Raw genomic sequence first — 19823 nt, 5'->3', positions numbered from 1 at the left:
AAACTGTGTGATGTTTTCTGTTGCACCTTTTAATCATTTAAAGAACATTAAATTGCCTTGTATATATGAAATGTGCCATACAAATAAATTTGCCATGCCTTGCCTAAATCCAGTCCAGACTGGAACGACTCAGTGGAGCTATGTGTTAGTGTTGGTGGTTCAAATTCCAAGAAAGGCAGAACTAGAATCTAATACTCAATAAAAAATAATGAATCATATTGTTGGTTTTCTTTAGGTCAGATGAAAGCGTGGAGGTCAGTGGGGGTGACGTGCTAAACCTTGAGGAGCTCAAGGTTGATGATGATGTGCATCTTTTGTGCTGCTGCGGCGCTCGGCTACTCTTGGCTGAGCTCCAGCAATGCACTGCCTTTTCAGAGGCCACTTTACAGTGTCTCCATTTCCCCTAGTTTATCACTGTCTCACACCCACGTACACAAACACACACAGATCACTGTGAATATGTGACTACTCACCCTGCTGGGTGCACCCTCTGAGTATAGGGGGAGGTCCCGGGAGAGGAAGAAGAAGAGAAGGTGTCACGGGGTGAAGGAAAGAGAGGAGAGAGTAAGTTTTACATCAGTCCAGATAATAATCACAACAGTGTCTAATCAGTCAAGGTTAAAATGAGCTACTCCACCATTGCACTGAAGAGCAGACACTAAGATGTCTAATCCTTCTCTCTTTTCTTCAAAGCTCACGTCTTTCCCTTATTATGCTTTCAACGCTGTCCTCCCACTCATTGTGCCTCACACATGTATGCGCAGACTCACATAAACACATACATAGGCCCTTCCATAGGTGTTGAAACTGATGGTGTGAACAGAGTGATCTCTCTCTATCTCTTTTCCTTGCTGCTCTTATGGCACCCCTCTCTTTTTCCCCCTCTTTTCTAGCTCTGAGTTTATTCATGAGCAGGTCTCTCCTGGCTCAGTGCCTGAAAACAGAGCACAAAGATAAGATATTCTACCGAGGTGAATAAGAGTTCATAGCGGAGGAAACACTTATTTAGCATTTCCACCGATACCGAAAACACATCTGTCTACACTGTGACAGCCCGCAAAACAACGAAGTTAAAGTTCAGCCTAAAATAAAACCCACATTCGTGCAATAGTAGGCAACATATACATACAGCTTCCTGTAAAACTCACCAATGCATTTGTTACATTAAAACTGGGTTATTAAATTTTATACATTGTTCCAGTAACTTGTTTAAAAGTCTCCAAAATGACTCGTGAATGTATATTCCACCAGTTTTGGATTTTCTCTGTGAGCTTTCAATAAAATTCAAGAATATAATTATAGCTGCTCCAGATGGGGGCGACGTAATTTTAGGAAATTCTGAGCAATAAGCAGAGTATAGGAATATGAAAAATGTGGCATTCTAACATCAGTTGAGGTTTGATCTCAGAATTTCTGGCACAAGAAACAATGCTCTATGTCACTGAGTTAATTAGCAAGAGACTAACAATATGGTACTTGTTTAAAAGCTCTTCTAGCTGTTTTTAGCAATTCTACAGCTGCAATAATTAGTGAATGAATCAATAAGTCCAACACATGATTGATCCATAACTTTTGCATGGTGGAACATCTTCTATGTCACTGAGCTAATTAGCAGATGGAAATGTCACCTGTAGCTTCACTAACTGACTAAGCCAGTCACCTGTGTGCGAGACAGCAGCTGTTAGCGTTTAAAGGCAGATTTCAAACCAGACAAAACAAAATAAAAATGTTTTTTTGGTAATTTGGTCATTTGTTTTTAACAAAAAATCATAAGTAAGAAATTGGCACTTTTGCATCGACTCTTTTGCATCTTGCTGTTTTTTTAAATGAACATTGAAAATGTATTAAACAAGAATTTGCAAGTACCGGTACATTTCAATTTCAAACAAAAAAAGTTTGTTACCACAGCCAAATATTAAATTTTTATATATTTGTCTGTAATTGGCATCACTATTTACAAAATTGGACAGTACATTCAAGCAAACTGTATACTTTTGTAAGTTACCCACAACATGCTCTCAAAGAAAACTAATACAACATATTTTTGGTGGTGTTTGTATGTTTTATTTATTTGTTTTTTTTACCTCTGAGGTGTTCTGGGTCAAGATGGTTTCGTTCATCTTTGGAGGCGAGGTGAGCTGAGACCCCCAAAGCCCCGGTCAGAGCCAGAAGGCCTGAACTGCCCGCTCCCAGCGACAGGCCTGACGGGTGCGGCGTCAGAGGGATGCCGGGGGCGTGATGAGACAGATGCTGGAGCTGCTGCTGCTGTGGCCACAGGGAAGGAAGATGGACAGAAAGACACAAGTGTGGTTAGAAAAGACATGCAAAGATGAAGATAAAGGAAAATTATTTACATCGACTGTGAGAGAGGAACATGAAAAATGCAGTGTGGGAAGTTACATCCAGAGAGGGAGATCAGCATCAAGCAGTGTGTGTGTAAATTAGAATGAAGTCATAAAGGAAGGTGAAAGAGATTAGTGGATTAGCCGCTGGCAGAAACGGGCATTAAGGAAGAGATAGAAAGAGGGTAGTGAATGATCAAGACACCCACATAGAATAAAGACAATTGAAAGGGAAAGCCAGCAAATCGATGACAGAATAGGATGTTGGTGAAATGAGGATATCAAGGTGATGTGATTTATAGAGAAGCAAAGGAAAGGAAGAGAGGAGGTGGAAAGGAAAGGAGGGAAAATAGAAAGAGGGGGAGCATTTTTTGTCAAAGAGCGATTAATGAGGAGACACAAGGGAATCATTGTGAAAGAGAAAATAAGAGGAAATGAGTGGAAAAAAAAAAGGAGAAGGATGGCGTGCAAGAGTGAAAGCAAAAGATAAAGAAAAGAACAATGGGAGAGGAATGGGATGGAGGAGAAAAACAAAAAGCAAAAGAAAAATGTAAAAAAAAGTGGAAAAGCTAAGTGAAAGAGAGAGAGAAAAAACAGATGGGACGAGAGAGAGAGAGAGAGAGAGAGAGAAAGAGAGAGAGCGAGCGGAGTGCAAAAGGAGCAGGCCACAGATAAAGAAAGGCTTTTATCCTGGGGGGAGCATTATAATGCTTGTTTCTGCGTGTTTTGTCAAGATGGTGTAATAGACCACCACCCCACCCCCCCACACACAAATACATACACCTCAGAGACAGCCGTGTTTGTAGTGCTGGGAGGAACAAAGGGCTTTAAGTAGACGGGCTCTGACAAGCTACGAAAAAGCCTTGTCTACTCCTGCACTCCTGTGTGTGTGTGTGTGTGTGTGTGTGTGTGTGTGTGTGTGTGTGTGTGTGTGTGTGTGTGTGTGTGTGTGCGTGCTTACAAACTGTGCACAGAACAGACTGCACGTGTGCAATAGGATGCTGCTCAGGTGATGGTGTGACTAGAATACATCTAGTTTGACCTGTTAAAGGAATAATTAGTGTAGTCGGTCACTTCTCATGTCTTTATTTTTACATGGACTGAATGATTTTAGCCTTAAAGGCTGAGCTGCAATGATTTCTGCCTTGTTGTGCACCATGTACACATTGATGTAATCAGTGATGGGATTTAATGCCATTAGATCTCATTGATCTGCACTAACAAATGTTAATTCCTTTTCATCAAAAAAATGAAGATGCTGCTTTATCAAAAAATCAATATAAAGTGAGTTAGCTTTATGTACATTTTTCATTAAAGTGAGTCAAGCAACATGACGTCACCAATTAATGAAGCCAAAATATTTACAGTAATCTGTCCCCTGGTGGATGGCTGAAGTATATTTTATCAACTTTGTGGATATAAAATCAAAGTTGAATAAATCGCTTTGTGTAGAAGTGCTACAGTACAGATGGAAACAAAATGTTTTCTCTTAATGCATTAAACAGATTAAACAGATCTGGGTTTGTCTGTATGATTTTTGGGAGGTTGTAGCAGATATTTCAGTGACACTTCCTCAGGCATTGGCAGTTGCCTTTATGACATTACTTGCAAAATGCTTGATACTGTTTTGTTGGAAAAAGTCAGCTCCACCAACATTTAAGCTTTGGGTGGAGGAAGTAATGTCCCATTTGAAGCTTGAACATCTGAGATGTAGTAAAAGTGGATCGATTCCAAATTATGATAAGATCTGGCAGCATTTTGAGTGTGAATTCAGTGTATAATTGTTTTACCAACATTGACGTATGACGTAATTTCATTTTATGGTACCTACTGTTTCTATGTGTTTCTAAACAGATTTGAATAATAATAATAATAATATATCAAACAGATCAGCTGAATATTGTGTTGGTCTCTGTTAGCTGCCAATACAGCCCTGAACACTGGACTCCACTGAACTTCTGCAGCTGTGTTATGGTTTCGAGCCCCGATCAATATTTGAGCTCCTATGAGCAGTGAACCAGTCATTTGGTTTAACACATGCAAAATAAAATTGAGATCTGGAAACTTGGAGGGTATAAATCAACTTCTCAATCTACCAGTCTGATCGCTCTCAGCAGAAAAATCCCATCTCCATCAAAACATTTTAACTTCAGATACAGGTACAGTAACAAGCAGCCTTTTCAAGGCTAGATACAATTCATAACCATTGGTTTCCTCAGCATGGCTGTTATCTCCCTTCACCACAATGACAGGCTTTGAGTACATCAATACCTTGCCAGCAGCAGAAGTAATATAGTTATATTTGAAAAGACAAGCTGACAATTACATCTATAAATTCTGTTGGCCTATCATTTATTGGCTATAAGATTAAAAAAGAAAAGGCATTCATGTCTCTCTCAAGGAGTTGCTGTTTTGTCTGAAGGCATTCACTATAACCCTTTCACCATAAAATCCCTGTAGAATTATGAACTAATAGAACAAGAAACAAGCTTGTTCAACAGAATGCTACAACAATAAAACATTAAAAACACTTTATTAAAGGGAGAATATAAAAAGGGAGGGCGGTGTTACACCTGGGTGAGGAGGGAGGGAATAGGGAAGAGGGAGTCAGAGTGGGAAATGGAAGGAGTACGGAAGAGTTGACTGTTTTGAAGTGAGAGTGAGATATGATGTTATAGTTGTGCATATTGTGCTTATTGTGTTGTGTAATCAAGCCAGTCTGGTGACGTGTGGAGAAATTAAGTATAATTGGTGGTGGCTGTGGAAAGAGGGAAGGAGTGAGTGGTTATACCTAAAACTGGTGTTTGGGATCAACGTGTCTAAGGTTAAGTCCAGTACGAGTTTATCCCACAGCCCAAGGCATGCCAGTGCATCCGTGACCAATGTTTGTGTAAAAACTGTTTCTGCGAACCCAAGCGCCACCCTGGGCCCTTAGAAGCAGCCAGGCCGGCAGAAACAACGAGAGCAAAATGCGCAGGCATGCAAGGGCGCAGCCAGCACCGCCCGCTCCAGAATACCACCGCCAAGACCGGCCCAGCCAGCAGGCCGAGCCCACCGGAGCCCATCATCCTGAAGAGCACGCAACACCGTCCCAACCCCGACACAGACAGCAGAACCTCCTCAGCGCGTCCACCCCCCACACCGATGCAAGTAGGCTGCGAAGAGAGCCCCCCTGCACCATATCGGCCCCACGGACCACAGCAGGACCCCCCACCCCCTAGGCACAGCGGGGTACAAGCCACACCGCCAGTGGTCCAGGGGGCAACCCCCCCTGCAGCCAACCCCGGGGCGGGTTGCACAGCCTCACAATACAACACCGTCTACAGGGATGCGGCCCCGCCCCCCCGACAAGAGAGGATGCCATCAACCACCCAAACAGGGCCACCCCGCCATCCACAGACCAACAAGCAAGCGTAGCCAAGCATCCCCAACCGGGTACCCACCACCACCACACCAATGCTGCCAGCATAGCTCCACCCCCCCCACAGAGGCCAACCCCGAACTCCTGACATGTTTCGACTGCCAACTGCAAGTCTTCCTCAGTGGCATCTAGTGATTCCTTTGATGTATCCCTTCAAGTTATTTAAAAAGGAAAGCATTAACGCAGAAACACAAGTCAGGAGATCACTTTTCCAAAGAAAACATTGTCTGAATAAATGAAACCTTAACATATTATTTAAAAAAGAAGACAAAATTAACATGCTGGAATTAGATTCTTTTTTAAGTTTCTCATTTTTATTATAACTAAGGATGCACAAAAGTGATCTGTCGGATAAATCATTAGCCAATAACGACATATTTCTTAATTTTTTTAATCAACTCATTAAAACTATTTCAATCATTATTGACCCACTAACATAGCCCCACCCCTTTACTCTTTAACCTGGCTAGCCAGTGCATCTACTATGTGCTAACCAAAACATGGGGGGCTCGTCATAGTTTGGAGTTTCTTTACAGTCTCTGCAATGTAATGTTTTAACAGAGGAGAGGAAAAATAAATCAGAATTATCCTTATGCCTGAAAGATGTGGAGAGAAAAGCTGTACGTCAAATTTATTATTTTAACAGCGACAGATCTCTTCATCATTAGTGTGTGAACAAAATGTCAGTCTTTTTTAAGGCAGACACTTGTCATTAACTAATGCACTTGGTTTTGATTGTTTCATGTAAAAATGTATGAACTGCATTAAGTTTAATGTGGTGTAATATTATGATAGTTTTCTTTCCTGTGAAAAAGTTTTGTAAAATAAATTATTGGCTTTGTTTTAAATTTTATGTTTAATGTTTTATTTGTGTGTGTGTGTGTGTGTGTGTGTGTGTGTGGTGTGTGTGTGGTGTGTGTGTGTGTGTGTGTGTGTGCGTGTGTGTGTGTGTGAGAGGATGACTCACTCCAATAATGGCGTTGAGCTCGGCCATGGTGACCTGCTTGGCTCGTTCCACAGCCTGGACCACCTGCTGCTGGTGCTGCAAACCAAAGAGACCGACATTGTGTAAACACACAACATAACATACATATCAATGTAAAAGTCTGAATTGAAAGGCCCACACACAAAAATCCCGAAACACAAAAGCTGAGAAGAACATTCTCAAAGATCCTTGTATTGCAATGTGTGTGTTTTTGTGTGACACACTGACAAAAAAATCATGTCTGTTTGCACATAACCCCAGTCCAAACAGTCACACAAACGCAAACACAAAAAGTTCTGCCCTCGCATGAACACAAACGTATGAAGACACACAGCCAAACACACACACGCACACACTCGGTCACAGACACACAGAGTCAATATTGATCAAACTGACAGAGCGGTGACCTTGCTGTTTCCACAGATCACACCTCATCAATGTGCGCACACACTGGCAGACAAAAACCACTATGTTGCTCACACTTAGAAAAGACCAGAACAGCAGCAGCAGCAGTGGAGTTATTTTGTTATTGTAGAAAACACACTATTTTCTTTTTTTTTTTTGAACATTTAACCCTTCTACTCTCCTTGGGGTCAATTTGACCCCATTTATATAATAGCTGACTTTTTTTTTTTTGCTTCAAATTTCATAATTATCATCATGATATTTTTCAATGTGCTGAACACATATTGCACGCAATGGTGTTCCTCTGGGGTCAATTTGACCCCAAGATGTTTTAGCTGTGTAAAACTTGTCTGTGTGTCACCCATGTGTGCCCTTACATCCCCATTGACCTGATGGTGGCGCTGAAGGGAAAGTTATATCATCACTACAACCAATGTTGTCAGCAAGTGCGAGAAGATTTAGATGAAAGTTATTCAAGACAAATTGATTCTAATTTAAAGGTTTGGCCTGATGGTGGCGATAGAGAACAGGTCAAGGTTTCATTATCCAAGGCTTATTTATGTCGTCAACAAATAAACAAAATGTCTGACACAAAAACTTGGTCAACAATTTTCTGAAAATCATTTTCTGGAGGCAAATAACCCTGATGTCAGATTGACCCCAAGGGTAAAATGTGTTTAATATTTGAGAATAATAGGAGGGTTAATACATATAATGATGGTGAAAATCAATGGGAGTGATAGAAGCAAAATCTGGTAGCCATGGTAAAATAAAATAAAATGTAGAAACCATTCAGTGGTACGACGGCCTATTAGGGCAACACTAAAAAAAAAATCTGGGGGCTACAAAATTAAAGTCATATTATTTCGAGAATAAAGTTGTAATTTCATGAAAATAAAGTTGTAGATGATACTTTTGGCCCATCATCACCATACTGTTATCAGTTTAAGGAGTTTGAAGTGACTTTGCAGACGTTTGCGTTTGTTCCAACTAAAGAACCAGACTGGTTTGGAGCAAATAGCCTCTTTAGTGGAGGAGGAAGTGGCTGAAAGTGGTCAACTTCAGGGCATTCACTTCAACAGGAAATTCTGAGTGTTATTTTAAGATACGGCTTTATTCTCATAAAATAATGACTCTATTCTGAAAATATTACGACTTTAATCTAAAGACATTCTGACTTTAATTTAAAAACATTCTGACTTTAATTTAAAAACATTCTGACTTTAATTTAATAAAATTATGACTTTAATCTATTTATTTATGTTTCATTTTTATGACTTTATACTCTTTAATCTCGTAGTGCTCACACTTATTTTTAAGTCAATGTGGCCCTAATACGCCGTCGTACAGTGGGACTTACCATCAGCGTGTTTCAATACAGTCCACAAACATGTTTTCATTATGAAATGTATATATAAAAAAATTAAGTGAAAAAGGAACTGTAAACTTTACATGAATCTAGTATCATCACATTGATCACAAAAACAAACAAACTGTGACATCAGACTAGTTTCTGTGAGTGTAAGTGTATGCCTATTTCATGCAGTGTCCTCAGTATTAGATTGAATTACATTGACAGACATTACAGACACCGCTAGATAATAAGTTGATGGATTAGCTTTTTATTTTTAACTCATTAACGGTGGTTCTGCTAAGATGAAACATCATCAGAAATATTCCCAATAGCCGTGCACTTTTTACTGAGTACAGTAATTGTTGGGATGCGTTTATGTTGGTTGTGAACACAGATGCTGACTACACAATAAGGAGGACTCATTTCTTTCAGAAACCATTGAGTGAATTGTTAATTGCGTTTGGCTATTATCAATATGAATACGTGTGGGAGGTTTTAAAATGTACAAGATTTCAATTAACAACTCCATGCTGCAAATAAAAGCCTGTGGTTATTAAAAGACCTGATGTATAGGAAAGATTTTCAGCTCTTTATTGTTGGGCTAGAGGGGTAAACTGCTGTCTTTCATTTGTGTGTGTGTGTGTGTGTGTGTGTGTGTGTGTGTGTGTGTGTGTGTGTGCATGCTTTGTGTACTGCAAGGAGTGTGTCTGGCAGCAGTGATGCTCACCTCTTGAGAGAGAAAAGGGATGATTTGAGCACAGATGGCACTGAGACGTTTCACAATCTCCGCCTGAGATGGAGAAAAAAAGACAGAAAAGAGAGGAAGGAGGATAAATAATCACATTGGGTTTCATAGGATTACACACGGCATGTTTTTACAGCACAATGGATGTTTGTTGCATTTGGACACCTAATGAGCGTTGGTTCAGTTGATGACTGACCACCCCCCCCCCCCCCCCCCCCCCCCCCTCCCCTTCAGTCAATCTCTGCTCTTTTCTCTCAAACAGATAAACAGACAAACCTGTGCAAACAAGGACATTTTCACGCGTCAAATTCAGTGTATTCAGAAATTCTATATTTCATTCATCTTGGCTACACACTTTTTCCTCTACCATTATACACATTATACAGTAGATACTGTAGATAGATAGATAGATAGATAGATAGATAGATAGATAGATAGATAGATAGATAGTTTTATTGTCATTCATACATACACACCATAGGCACATGCAAGAATGGATTTTTTTTTGCACAAGACTCGACTTTAGGCTTTAAAAATAAAAGCATAAAAACACACATTTCAAACAGTGATAAAGTGCCGACACAGGATTAGTGTTAGTTATTGCACTGGGTTTGTGATAAGTTATAGATTATTGCACTGTAATTCAGTTGGATTTATTGCAGTTATTAAAACAAAAGAGCCAAGTAAACTAGACAAAGTGCTTCCAAAAGAAAATGCAAGTGAGGATGCATAAGCTGAACCCCGCGAAGCCAATATAACCCTTAGAATAACCCCTCAGAGTCAGTATAACTCCTCAGAGTCGGTATTATTAATACGTTAAACTGCAGGGGGCGCTGTGTTCACTGTTCCAATAGGTTTAAATGGGAAAATCTCAATTTAACTTAGTCAATAACTCAATACCCCGTTAAACTTATGAAAAGAGTATAGCGTCCTTAGTATTCTGTACGCTGGGGTACCCTGGTTGGTAAAATCGGACTAAATTTTGGGAACAAGGCAAATTTATTTGCATAGCGCATTTCACAAGACAATTCAATGTGCTTTACATGATTAAAAAGTGCAACAGAAAACATTAAAAATTAATAAGAACATTAAAATCAGCAGGTAAAAACATTAAATCAACAATAATATTTTTAAAAATGGCCCTCTCAGTCCTACGCACTATGAAAAACAGTGCCTTTAACTAGGATTTAAAAATGTTCACATTGGATGCTGACTTCAGCTCTGCTGGCAAGCTGCCGGAAGAAAAATCTGTTCTAAAATAATAATAATAATAATAAAGTACATGGAAAGAGTAACAGTGAGGATGCTTTACATCTACCTACCATTCTCAAACATCCCAAAATGTACCTATAATCTACATTATTTGTGTTTGTAAATGATGAATAACATTGTTTATTGGGATCCCCGTTAGCATTGGCACATGGCCGCATGGGGGCCAACATCTCAATCAGCTTCTCTCTCTGACACTCACTACAAGCCCACAAAAAAAAAAAAAAAACACCCCACAATCGCACACTGAGGCTGCGTCTCTCACACGTGCACACACACAAACGCACATTGAACCTCTGCAGTGTGTCTAATTCTATCTGTCTGAGTGCCCTCAGCCTCATTTTGTTCTCTTCTTCACTCACTCGCTCTTTCTCTCCATACAACAGCCCTCACACTGGGCCATTATTACACTATTCACTCTCCCCCCTAACGTCCCTTTTGTCTCATCTCCCTCCTTTACAGGGCTGGCTTTGCCTGTTTTTATTTATTCATTTATTTGTAAAATCCATCTTTGTATTTTCCTTTCTATTTTTTCAAACTATAATCTATCCACTCAGCTTTCCACATTTACTTCTTTATTCTTCTCCTCCGTCACTCTTGTCTGTTTGTTACCATGTCTCGTGTCACACTCCAACTTAATTATCGGTGTGTTTTTTTCCCTCGACCTGTCTCGCCCCTCGCTGCGTGCGTCTCTCCATCCTCGCCACCACCACGTGCTTTTGACACATGAAGATATTTGAAGAGGAAGAGAGAACAAAAGCACTAAGGAGGAGATAGAGGTCAGCACACACCACAAACACGCACGCTCGTATGTAATCCACTTCCTGTCACATACAGTCGCTCTCATCGGCGATTAAAAAACAAACATTTCCATTCATCATTCATCATAAAATACGTGTGAATAGGACTTTGGATTATAGATAGGTGCACTGAAGCTCTTGAAATCATTCTTTTTGTTTTTTTCACAAGCCTCTGTAATGAACCTGTCAGAGGAAAAGGCTTATAATGACAAAAGTATTGATTTAGTTTCAATCCCATTGTATGTTCAACTCTATTATAATAAACTTTAAAAACACTCCTAATTCTGGAGAAAAAAAAAACATGCATGGGATGGAATGGGCACCAGCAGCTCCAGAAGAATGAATAAATGAATGAATGAATGAATGTAAAGAGTAAAAAAGGCCAGATACCAAGAAAGTGTAAAGTGTCAGTGTGTATTATGTTCACTATGTTAACAAGCAGCTCTACAGGCTTCCATAAACACATCTGCTGCTCTGTTTCATTGACCTAAATTCAAGGCCTCAGAGAGCTGCTCATAAAACATCCAGAAATCATTTTTTTTTTTCAATGACAATATCAAAAATAAATTGGTATTACACACCTGACGACTGTGGGTGTTTTACAATGTGTGAGAACCCTCAGAGCTATTGACTATGTGTATGAACTAAGGTGGTAACTTAATTCCACTAAATGCTCCTTTAAATATGAATGAAGTCTTCGCTGAAGGACGACAGATTGTTTCCCATCAATCAACAGGTTGAACTGGAATCACGCATAAGTTCAAATGAACCAGGCTTAGATTTTTCCAGAAAAACAGTCGGATGATGGCCATGTAACAGTGGTGGAGCAGCGATTTTAAAAGTGGGGGGTGTTCTAAGGTAGAGCAACCATCAACTCCCAATTTAGTTTATTAAATTAATTTATTAAAACCATGATAAAGTCAGTGATACTCAACATGTGGCTCTTTAGTGTCTGCATTTTAATATTATTCTCCCAGAAAACCTTAAAAGGGGGAAACGTTTTATAACCAAGTTTTTATTACCTTTTTCTTTGTAACTTCTTTTGTCCCATTTTGCCTCTTTTCCCAAAAATTTTACCCTTTTTTTTTTTTTTTAAATTTTAAGCTTCCTTTTGCCAATAATAATCCCTTTTTCAAATTTTTGTCCATTTTTTGCAAGTTCTTTTTGACACTTTTATCCCATTTTTATAAATTCTAAATAAATACTGTAAATAAAATTCATTGTTGCCACCTTCATCCAAATAAGCTAACTTTTTGCCCAACAAATAACACTTGTTTCCTTTTTACCCTATATCTTGCCTCTTTTGTTCCACAGTTTTGCCCTTTTTTCACTATTGTTTGCCACAGTTTTGCTAATTCTAATCCTTAAATGGTTGGCTGAGATTGGCTTGATCAACCATTCAATCAATCTAAACTGGACCAATACATTTCAACAATGAACCCCTCTGTAAAAAGTGAGCGGGATGCATTTTTGTTTTATGAAAGTGCAGGTGTCCGCATCTCCCACGGGTGAGACGCACCTGCCATGTAATGCCCAAGAATGGCACGTGCATCGGGGCCAGTAATAACAGTGATTAAAAACGTCTAAATACAATGTATGAAAAGGTGAAAAAACACTGTTCTCTACAAAGTGGATGGTCATCCGTGATACCAAAGCAGGTCTCAGTGAAATGGGATATTCTACAAAAGTCTTGACTCTGAATAGAAAGGTTTATATAAAAATGTGAAATACCCTGAAGACATCCCGCAGCGAAAAACCGACAAATATAATGATGGGCTCAAAGAAGCCGTCATCACAGAAAAAAAGCAATCAAAGGATAACAAGTGGCTTTTTCAAACATGCAATTATTGTTTGAATGTGTTCAGTCGATTCAAATCTTCACCATTTGACTTTGTTTTTTTTCTGCAAGTGTGTACAGGCTTTTTGGCTGTGCTCTCCTTTCTCTAACAGTGGAAAACAACAGATTTGCAGGTAGATTAAACAGATTAGACATGGGACTCATATGCAAACACAAGATATTAAACAAATACCATCATTTTCTTTAATTGCAGGCATTCAGAAATTATTATTCAAAAGTAACTTATTTTACATTTCTCAAATAAGCTATTTTATGTCATGTATTAAAACCAATGAGAATGATCCAGACTGAGCACTCATGTTTGTTTTTTAAATGCTGAAGCTGAGACAACATGAGATGTGAGACACTATGTAGTGGACTATTCCTTAAGCCTGCAACATAATATGCAATATATGTAATTTTTAATTATCTCAAATTATTTGGTGATTCCAAACTGGTATGAGATTGAGATATTAGTTTACTGCAAAGTGTTGATGGGGCTGAAGTGGCCGATGCAGAGGCAGGAGTGAGAAACAACATGGCACAATGTCGCTCCAAAGCTCAGCCAAGCACCGCTGCCAGGAAGCGTTGGCAGACGGTTTGGTTGGAGAGATGAGTGGATGGAGGGATGAATGAGGCTGGATACAAAGAGAGGAATGGAGCTGGTCAATAAACACCTGAGGGCAGATCTGAGGCCAGCTGGCACACAAACACATAGCGCTGCTTCCATAAAGCACAGATAAAATAATAGGTGAGACACACCCAGAAAAAACACACACAGCACACACCAGGTTTTGAACAAGAGAGGCAGAAAAATCTCCAATATCTGTGAAGTTGTAGAATTTATGGGAAAAAAGAGGGGAGGGGAAAATAACTGCAGGATAGATAATAAACAGTGACTTACCATATTTTTCGGACTATAAGGCGCACTTAAAATCCTTTAATTTTCTCAAAAATCGACAGTGGGCCTTAAATCAGGTGCGCCTTATATATGAAATTAACTACTGTGCTTCAACATACTGAACTGAAAAAGTGAGTGTATTGTTCTGTATTTTATGTGTTAAATCTGAACAATGTTGAGAATTATTTTTAATGAGTTGAATAAAGTTTGACTTATCTGACTATTTTATTTCCCTTAATGCGTCTTAATAATAATAATAATAATAATAATAATAATAAATAATAAGAATAATAATAATAAACACAAACTGGTGTGCCTTATAATCCGGTGCGCCTTATAGTCCCAAAAATACGGTAATAGAAAGACCAAACAAACAAGTGCAAACAGCATTCCAAGAACAAGTCCAGTGATTATTTTTGGTAATCAACACTTGTTTCTGTGGAAATCAGAATTATTTACACAGCTCCGCGAAGCAGAGGAGGGAAAAAATTGGCTACTTTTAAACACAGCGGGGTCTAAACACAGTGCTTCTTTGAGTTGGTTTATGGGTTTCCTTTCAGGGACTCACACAGGTCTAAAAAGGTTGTTTGCTGCCACCACTGCCTACGGTTGCTTGAACACATAAGCAGCTCTGCGTTGGTTATATATTCAAAAAGACTTGCAAAGATACAATTGAAAGCATTTCATAATCAATCGCTGCTTATTTTGAAGTGCAGAGTGTCGTCCATCTGATGCCATCAAATTTCATTTCAATATGTGTTACGCAGCTGTTGAGACTATATTAACACCTTATTGCTTTGAGGCTCAACACTAAATTATCTGATTCATCTGGACCTCCTTATAAGTCACTGATTTTTCTCGCACCATAAAAAACAATCAAATTGTCCAAATGTGGCGGCGCATTGAGTCAACTTATAACATATCACATGACCTTACATCATCACTACACTGATCCAGTGCTGTGAGGAAAACATGTGAAGAGTTCGTTGAATGTTATTGACTGTTGTGCTAAAACTATTTTCAACTTTGTAAAAAAAAAATTCCATTAGTGCATCTAAAGATGTTTTTTGACAAGCAAATTATTTAATTTGAGATTATAATTAATGACTAAATAAACAAAAGACAGTCATCAACATCAACCGCCAGATTGGTTGTAATTATAACTCACAATCTTTTCCTAAATGTCCTAATCTAATAACTTAAATGTATACATAGGAAAATATTATCACATCAGAATATAAAAACTGACTTAAACGGTTTCTATGAAAAGCTGTCCCCTTTGAAGATCCACAAACAGAGTAAAAACAAAACGGAACAAGGGGGATAACTCCGGAAAAAATAATTGAGCGCTTCTCATTTTTGAACTCCATCAAGGTGTTGATACCCTGAAGCCACACACCAAATTTGGTTATCTTATCTTAAACGGTTTCTCTATGAAAAGCTGTCCCCTTTAAAGATACCTCAAACAGAGTAAAGAAAACAGAACAAGAAGGAAAACTCCTGAAAAAATAATTGCGCTTCTCATTTTCGAACTCCATCAAGGTATATATCCCCCTTCCACACATTGTGGCGGTGGTGGGGGTCCACATTTTGTGGCCTTCCACACTTTGTGGCAGTGGTGGGGGATAATAATAAAGACACATGTTTCCTTTACAAGTGGGTCTGAAAATTGATGGATGGATGTTTCCTTTAAAATAGAGATTGAAATGTACTCAAAATAGTTCATGAATGTTTCTCATTTGCCTTTTTTAGTGATGTTTGGTGTTTAGCTGCAGGAAGAAACTAACATGATAAATAAATAACCTACAAATTTTTAATGAACCATATAAAACACTCTTATCTTTGATGAAGAAATGATTCTAAAAAAAAAAAAAAAAAAAAAAGCATTCATAGAGCAAATCTCTGCCAAGCACCAAATCTCTTCTTTGCCAGATATTAGCAGTTATCTGGATCAGTGATCCTGATCATGGTACACAGATTATTCACACTTAAAAGGCCTTACAACACATAAAACGTGAAGCAGAACTCATGACTCGAGCATGTAATGCAAAAGTCACCAGCAGGAGGTGATGTAGAACGAGTTTCAAAGAGCTGAACATAGGATTTATGGATTTTTCAAACTGATCCAGCGTTACTATATTGATCCAGATCATCCACAAAATGTATTCCCTTGTTACTTATATCATCTTGGAATTTCCAGAAATGTAATGAAATTCCGCCTTTAAGTTTTAGGGTTATACGGTTCACAACAAATAAATACATAGTAAATAAAATAATACCAGCAACAACAAAAAGAAGACAAACAATAAAGCATAAAAGGCAACAATAGCTGACAATATTTATAGTGTGTACATTTTAAAAGTACAGCAATACATGTAAGCAATTGTGTTTTTCTTCCAACGTATTCTGAAAGAATGTAAAGGAGTTCATATTTGTCTGCATGCATTAGTGTGGTTAGGAGTGTGTTTTGTGTTTGGGAGGGGTGTAACATAGAAGTCATGTTGTGTTTGTAAATAAATGCTTTTTGTGAGAATAATGTAGCTGTGAAGCACTAGAGCTGTTTTAAACAGTGGGAGATGGCATTGAGTAAAACAGTGATATAGGAGCAGGAGGAGGAGAGCGCTCACAAGGGACTGCTACTTTTTCTGAGCCCAGCGTGAAGCTTAATGTTATTTCAAGCAATAACTGACCAGTCGTAGCTGTAGCATTGAGCCGAGCCCTAATATCATCCAACCAGGCAGATTAATGGTCTGTGGTAACCTCTTTGACACTCTTTTATGTCTACTTTCAGAGCTCATTTTGTCTAGAAGCTTGATTTGTATTTTTATTTTTTGCATTTCAATTTAGCGCAGCAGGCAAGACTGCATAAAAACACACATTTTGCTGTCTTACTTTGCCATCACTCTCACTATTGCCTCTGCTGCTCTCTTTCCACCCACACCATTAACCCAGAGTGTGAAAGCAACACGTTCCTGCCTTTTGGCTTCAAAAAAACATTCTTGAAAAATAATAATTTTTTAACTGGAATGGGAAAAGTTGAGGCAGGTGTGTAAGATGAGGTTATTATGACTGAAAAAAGATAATCACATAACAGTATATGACAGATTATTGTTTAATGTGTTTTAAATAATGAGTACGTTGAGTGGGGACAAAGACAAAATTGGTGCAGAGTAATAAGATTGAGCCAGATCTGCAATACAACTGCTACTGAGAATACATCAACACCCCAGCTACAGGGAAACCTGGAGAATATGCTTCTTAAAAAAGACCAGAATGCGAAATTAAATAAATACCGGAGAAACCATATTTCCAAGAGTAGGAAAACCACTTTCCTGTGATTGGCCATTAAAGTGTTTGTTCTCACAAAATGAAGGAAATGCGATCAGTTTTGCTTGATATTATCAATAAAGTTCAGTAAATCTGAAAGTTAGGTCATGTGACTAACTAATTTAAATCCAAACTCAACAAATATTCAACAAGGTGCCAAATAACAAGGTCTGTAAAAATCCAAATGGTGAAAACCAAAAGAACACAATTATAATAAATCTAGCAACTTGACCAGGGAAAGAGAAGATTCAGGACATTAAAGACACAAAGACCCTCCACCAGCAAACACACTGTGACCCAGCACTTCTTAACTAGTGCAGGAGAAAGGTATTTTATGGGATGAAAAACACCTGAGGGGAGAAGCAAGTACTCAATCTTGCTGCATCTGCACACTGACATTAGAAGAGGAAGAGGTGCAATACACAAGAAAAGACTCATAACGCAATAACAACATTAAGCTATGAGAAAAACAGAGTAACTAAAAAAAAATCTATTTTTTGTTAATTAAAATATATTTTAAGCCAAAATTGGATTGAGGTTAAAATATAAAATGAGTAGAATTTGTAATTGCCACAATAGAAAAATAATAAAATGCTGCAAGGTTTTCAGCTTTGAGACAGAAAGACTTAGTTTAAAGACAATTAGCTTTTAGCAGGTGGACAGGACATTCTTACTAACACGCATACTTCTAGGGCCTGTACTACAAAGCTGGATTTAATTTCCACTTATCGCGCTAACTTGTGGAATTATTACTACGACGTTGATTAACTTTTTTGCCAAGGTAAGTTACCATGGTAACTTATGCTGAACGGCTAACCTGGTCGGAAGTAGGTTAAGTTCTTAGATCTGAACGATAATGGACGGTCATTCTCTGTAGAGGTTGCTGTGCGGATCTGATCTGACAGCTGACAGAGAGAGAGAATATTTATGAATATGGATTTTCCATTTAACCTAAGACATTCTATAGGAGAGAAATAGATTTTATCTGATGGACTGGCCTACAGCTGATTGAGATGCTTGTGTAGGTCGCTCTCTGTTTTTGCGGACAGATAAAGTCATTCATTTCAATTACTGTTGGTGACGCTGACAGCCTCAGAAAGAACAAACAGCAGTTGTGCTGCTATAAACAAAGTGGGGAGGGTCATGTGAAACAATATAGGCTATCAAAAATACAAATATTGTGATGCTGCCTGTCCCTTTCACAGAGTCACTAAAGTAGACACAAAATTAATCCAAAACACCAACAAAAACACACAATAGGTCACAAATAGACAAAATGACGAGAAAAAGATACACAATTTAAACTGCACGTAACACAACAACAAAAATGACAGAAAAATCTAAAAAAAAATACCACAAAAACTAAAAAAAACTTTAGTTTTTCCTATAACGTCCAGATCTTTCATTACTCTGATAATGTAGCCTTTGGATTGGACAATCACATTTTTGTATCCCATGTAATAGAAGATTCTCATCTCGGATCTATTCTTATCCTGACAGTTTGGCGTAGGCAGTCAAATATTGGATGGGAAGAATTTTTTTTTTTACCCAGAAAATAGAGTTGTACCACACAGTGGCCTCTGAGCCTTTGAGTAGAGTTGTATACACACACACACACACACACACACACACACACCTGTGTACCACATTTTTCTCTCTGTGAATGTTGGAAGTAAATATTTGTAACCAGTGACGTACTAATCACCCAGTGATTAGGGCTGCAGACACACGGTGAACAATCATCCCTCCTCTTCTCATTCTCTCTTTTTTCTCTCATGTAATCATCCCTCCCCACTCGTTACTGCAGGCTCATTTTTCTACACCCTCCCCTATCTTCTCCTTTCTCCGTGTCCTCTCGCTTCATTTTTCCTCACCGCACTTGTTTTGCTCTTTTGCTCTCTCTCCCTGTCCTCCTTCTTATTTCTTTACCCTCCTTGCTCTATCGCTCTGCCCTGATTCTCTCCTTTGTACTTGCACGGGCTTGTGTTTTCATCTCCTGCTCTTCCTCTTCCCCCTCTCTCTCTTTGGGCATCTTTCCAGCTCTTCATCCCTGGCATTGAGCCAAATCTTCTTCTTCTTCTTCTTCTTCTTCTTCTTCTTCTTCTTCTTCTTCTTCTTCACCACCTCCCGCTATACTTCCCTCCCTCCCTCTCCCGCCTTCCTCTATCCCCTCTGATTGATGGCCCCTCTATTCTGGAGGGAGAGGAAAGGAAACACAGCGAGAAAGCAAGGCAGGAGGAGTGCACACACACACACACACACACACACACACACACACACACACACACACACACACGTACACACACACAAAGGCCATACAGAAAACCAATCCAAACAGAGCACCAAAGTCCTCATACACAGAGAGATGTGGGCAGAGCAAGCAAACCAACAAGCACACACTCACTAATACACAAAAAAAAAGTGTGCACGCAAGCAC

General features: G+C 38.8%; 1 protein-coding gene across 3 annotated transcripts in view; it reads right to left on the bottom strand.

Annotated features, from left to right (window-relative positions):
* tle2b (TLE family member 2, transcriptional corepressor b) overlaps positions 1–19823 on the bottom strand; it is a 96123-nt gene that overhangs the window by 30499 nt on the left and 45801 nt on the right. For 2 of the 3 annotated variants that reach the window (XM_028443645.1, XM_028443648.1), the window contains exons 5-8: positions 9235–9297; positions 6731–6805; positions 2085–2265; positions 474–490 (exon numbers count right to left, since the gene is read on the bottom strand). In XM_028443645.1, the coding sequence (XP_028299446.1) occupies positions 474–490; positions 2085–2265; positions 6731–6805; positions 9235–9297 (336 nt within the window). The remainder of the gene's footprint in view (positions 1–473; positions 491–2084; positions 2266–6730; positions 6806–9234; positions 9298–19823) is intronic. The other variant, XM_028443647.1, reaches the window with a different exon arrangement.

The sequence above is a fragment of the Gouania willdenowi genome, chromosome 4, assembly GCF_900634775.1.
Source record: "Gouania willdenowi chromosome 4, fGouWil2.1, whole genome shotgun sequence".
NCBI classification, from domain to species: Eukaryota; Metazoa; Chordata; class Actinopteri; order Blenniiformes; family Gobiesocidae; genus Gouania; species Gouania willdenowi.
Note: the sequence above shows the minus strand (reverse complement) of the source record. Positions and strands in the feature narration are given on the sequence as shown.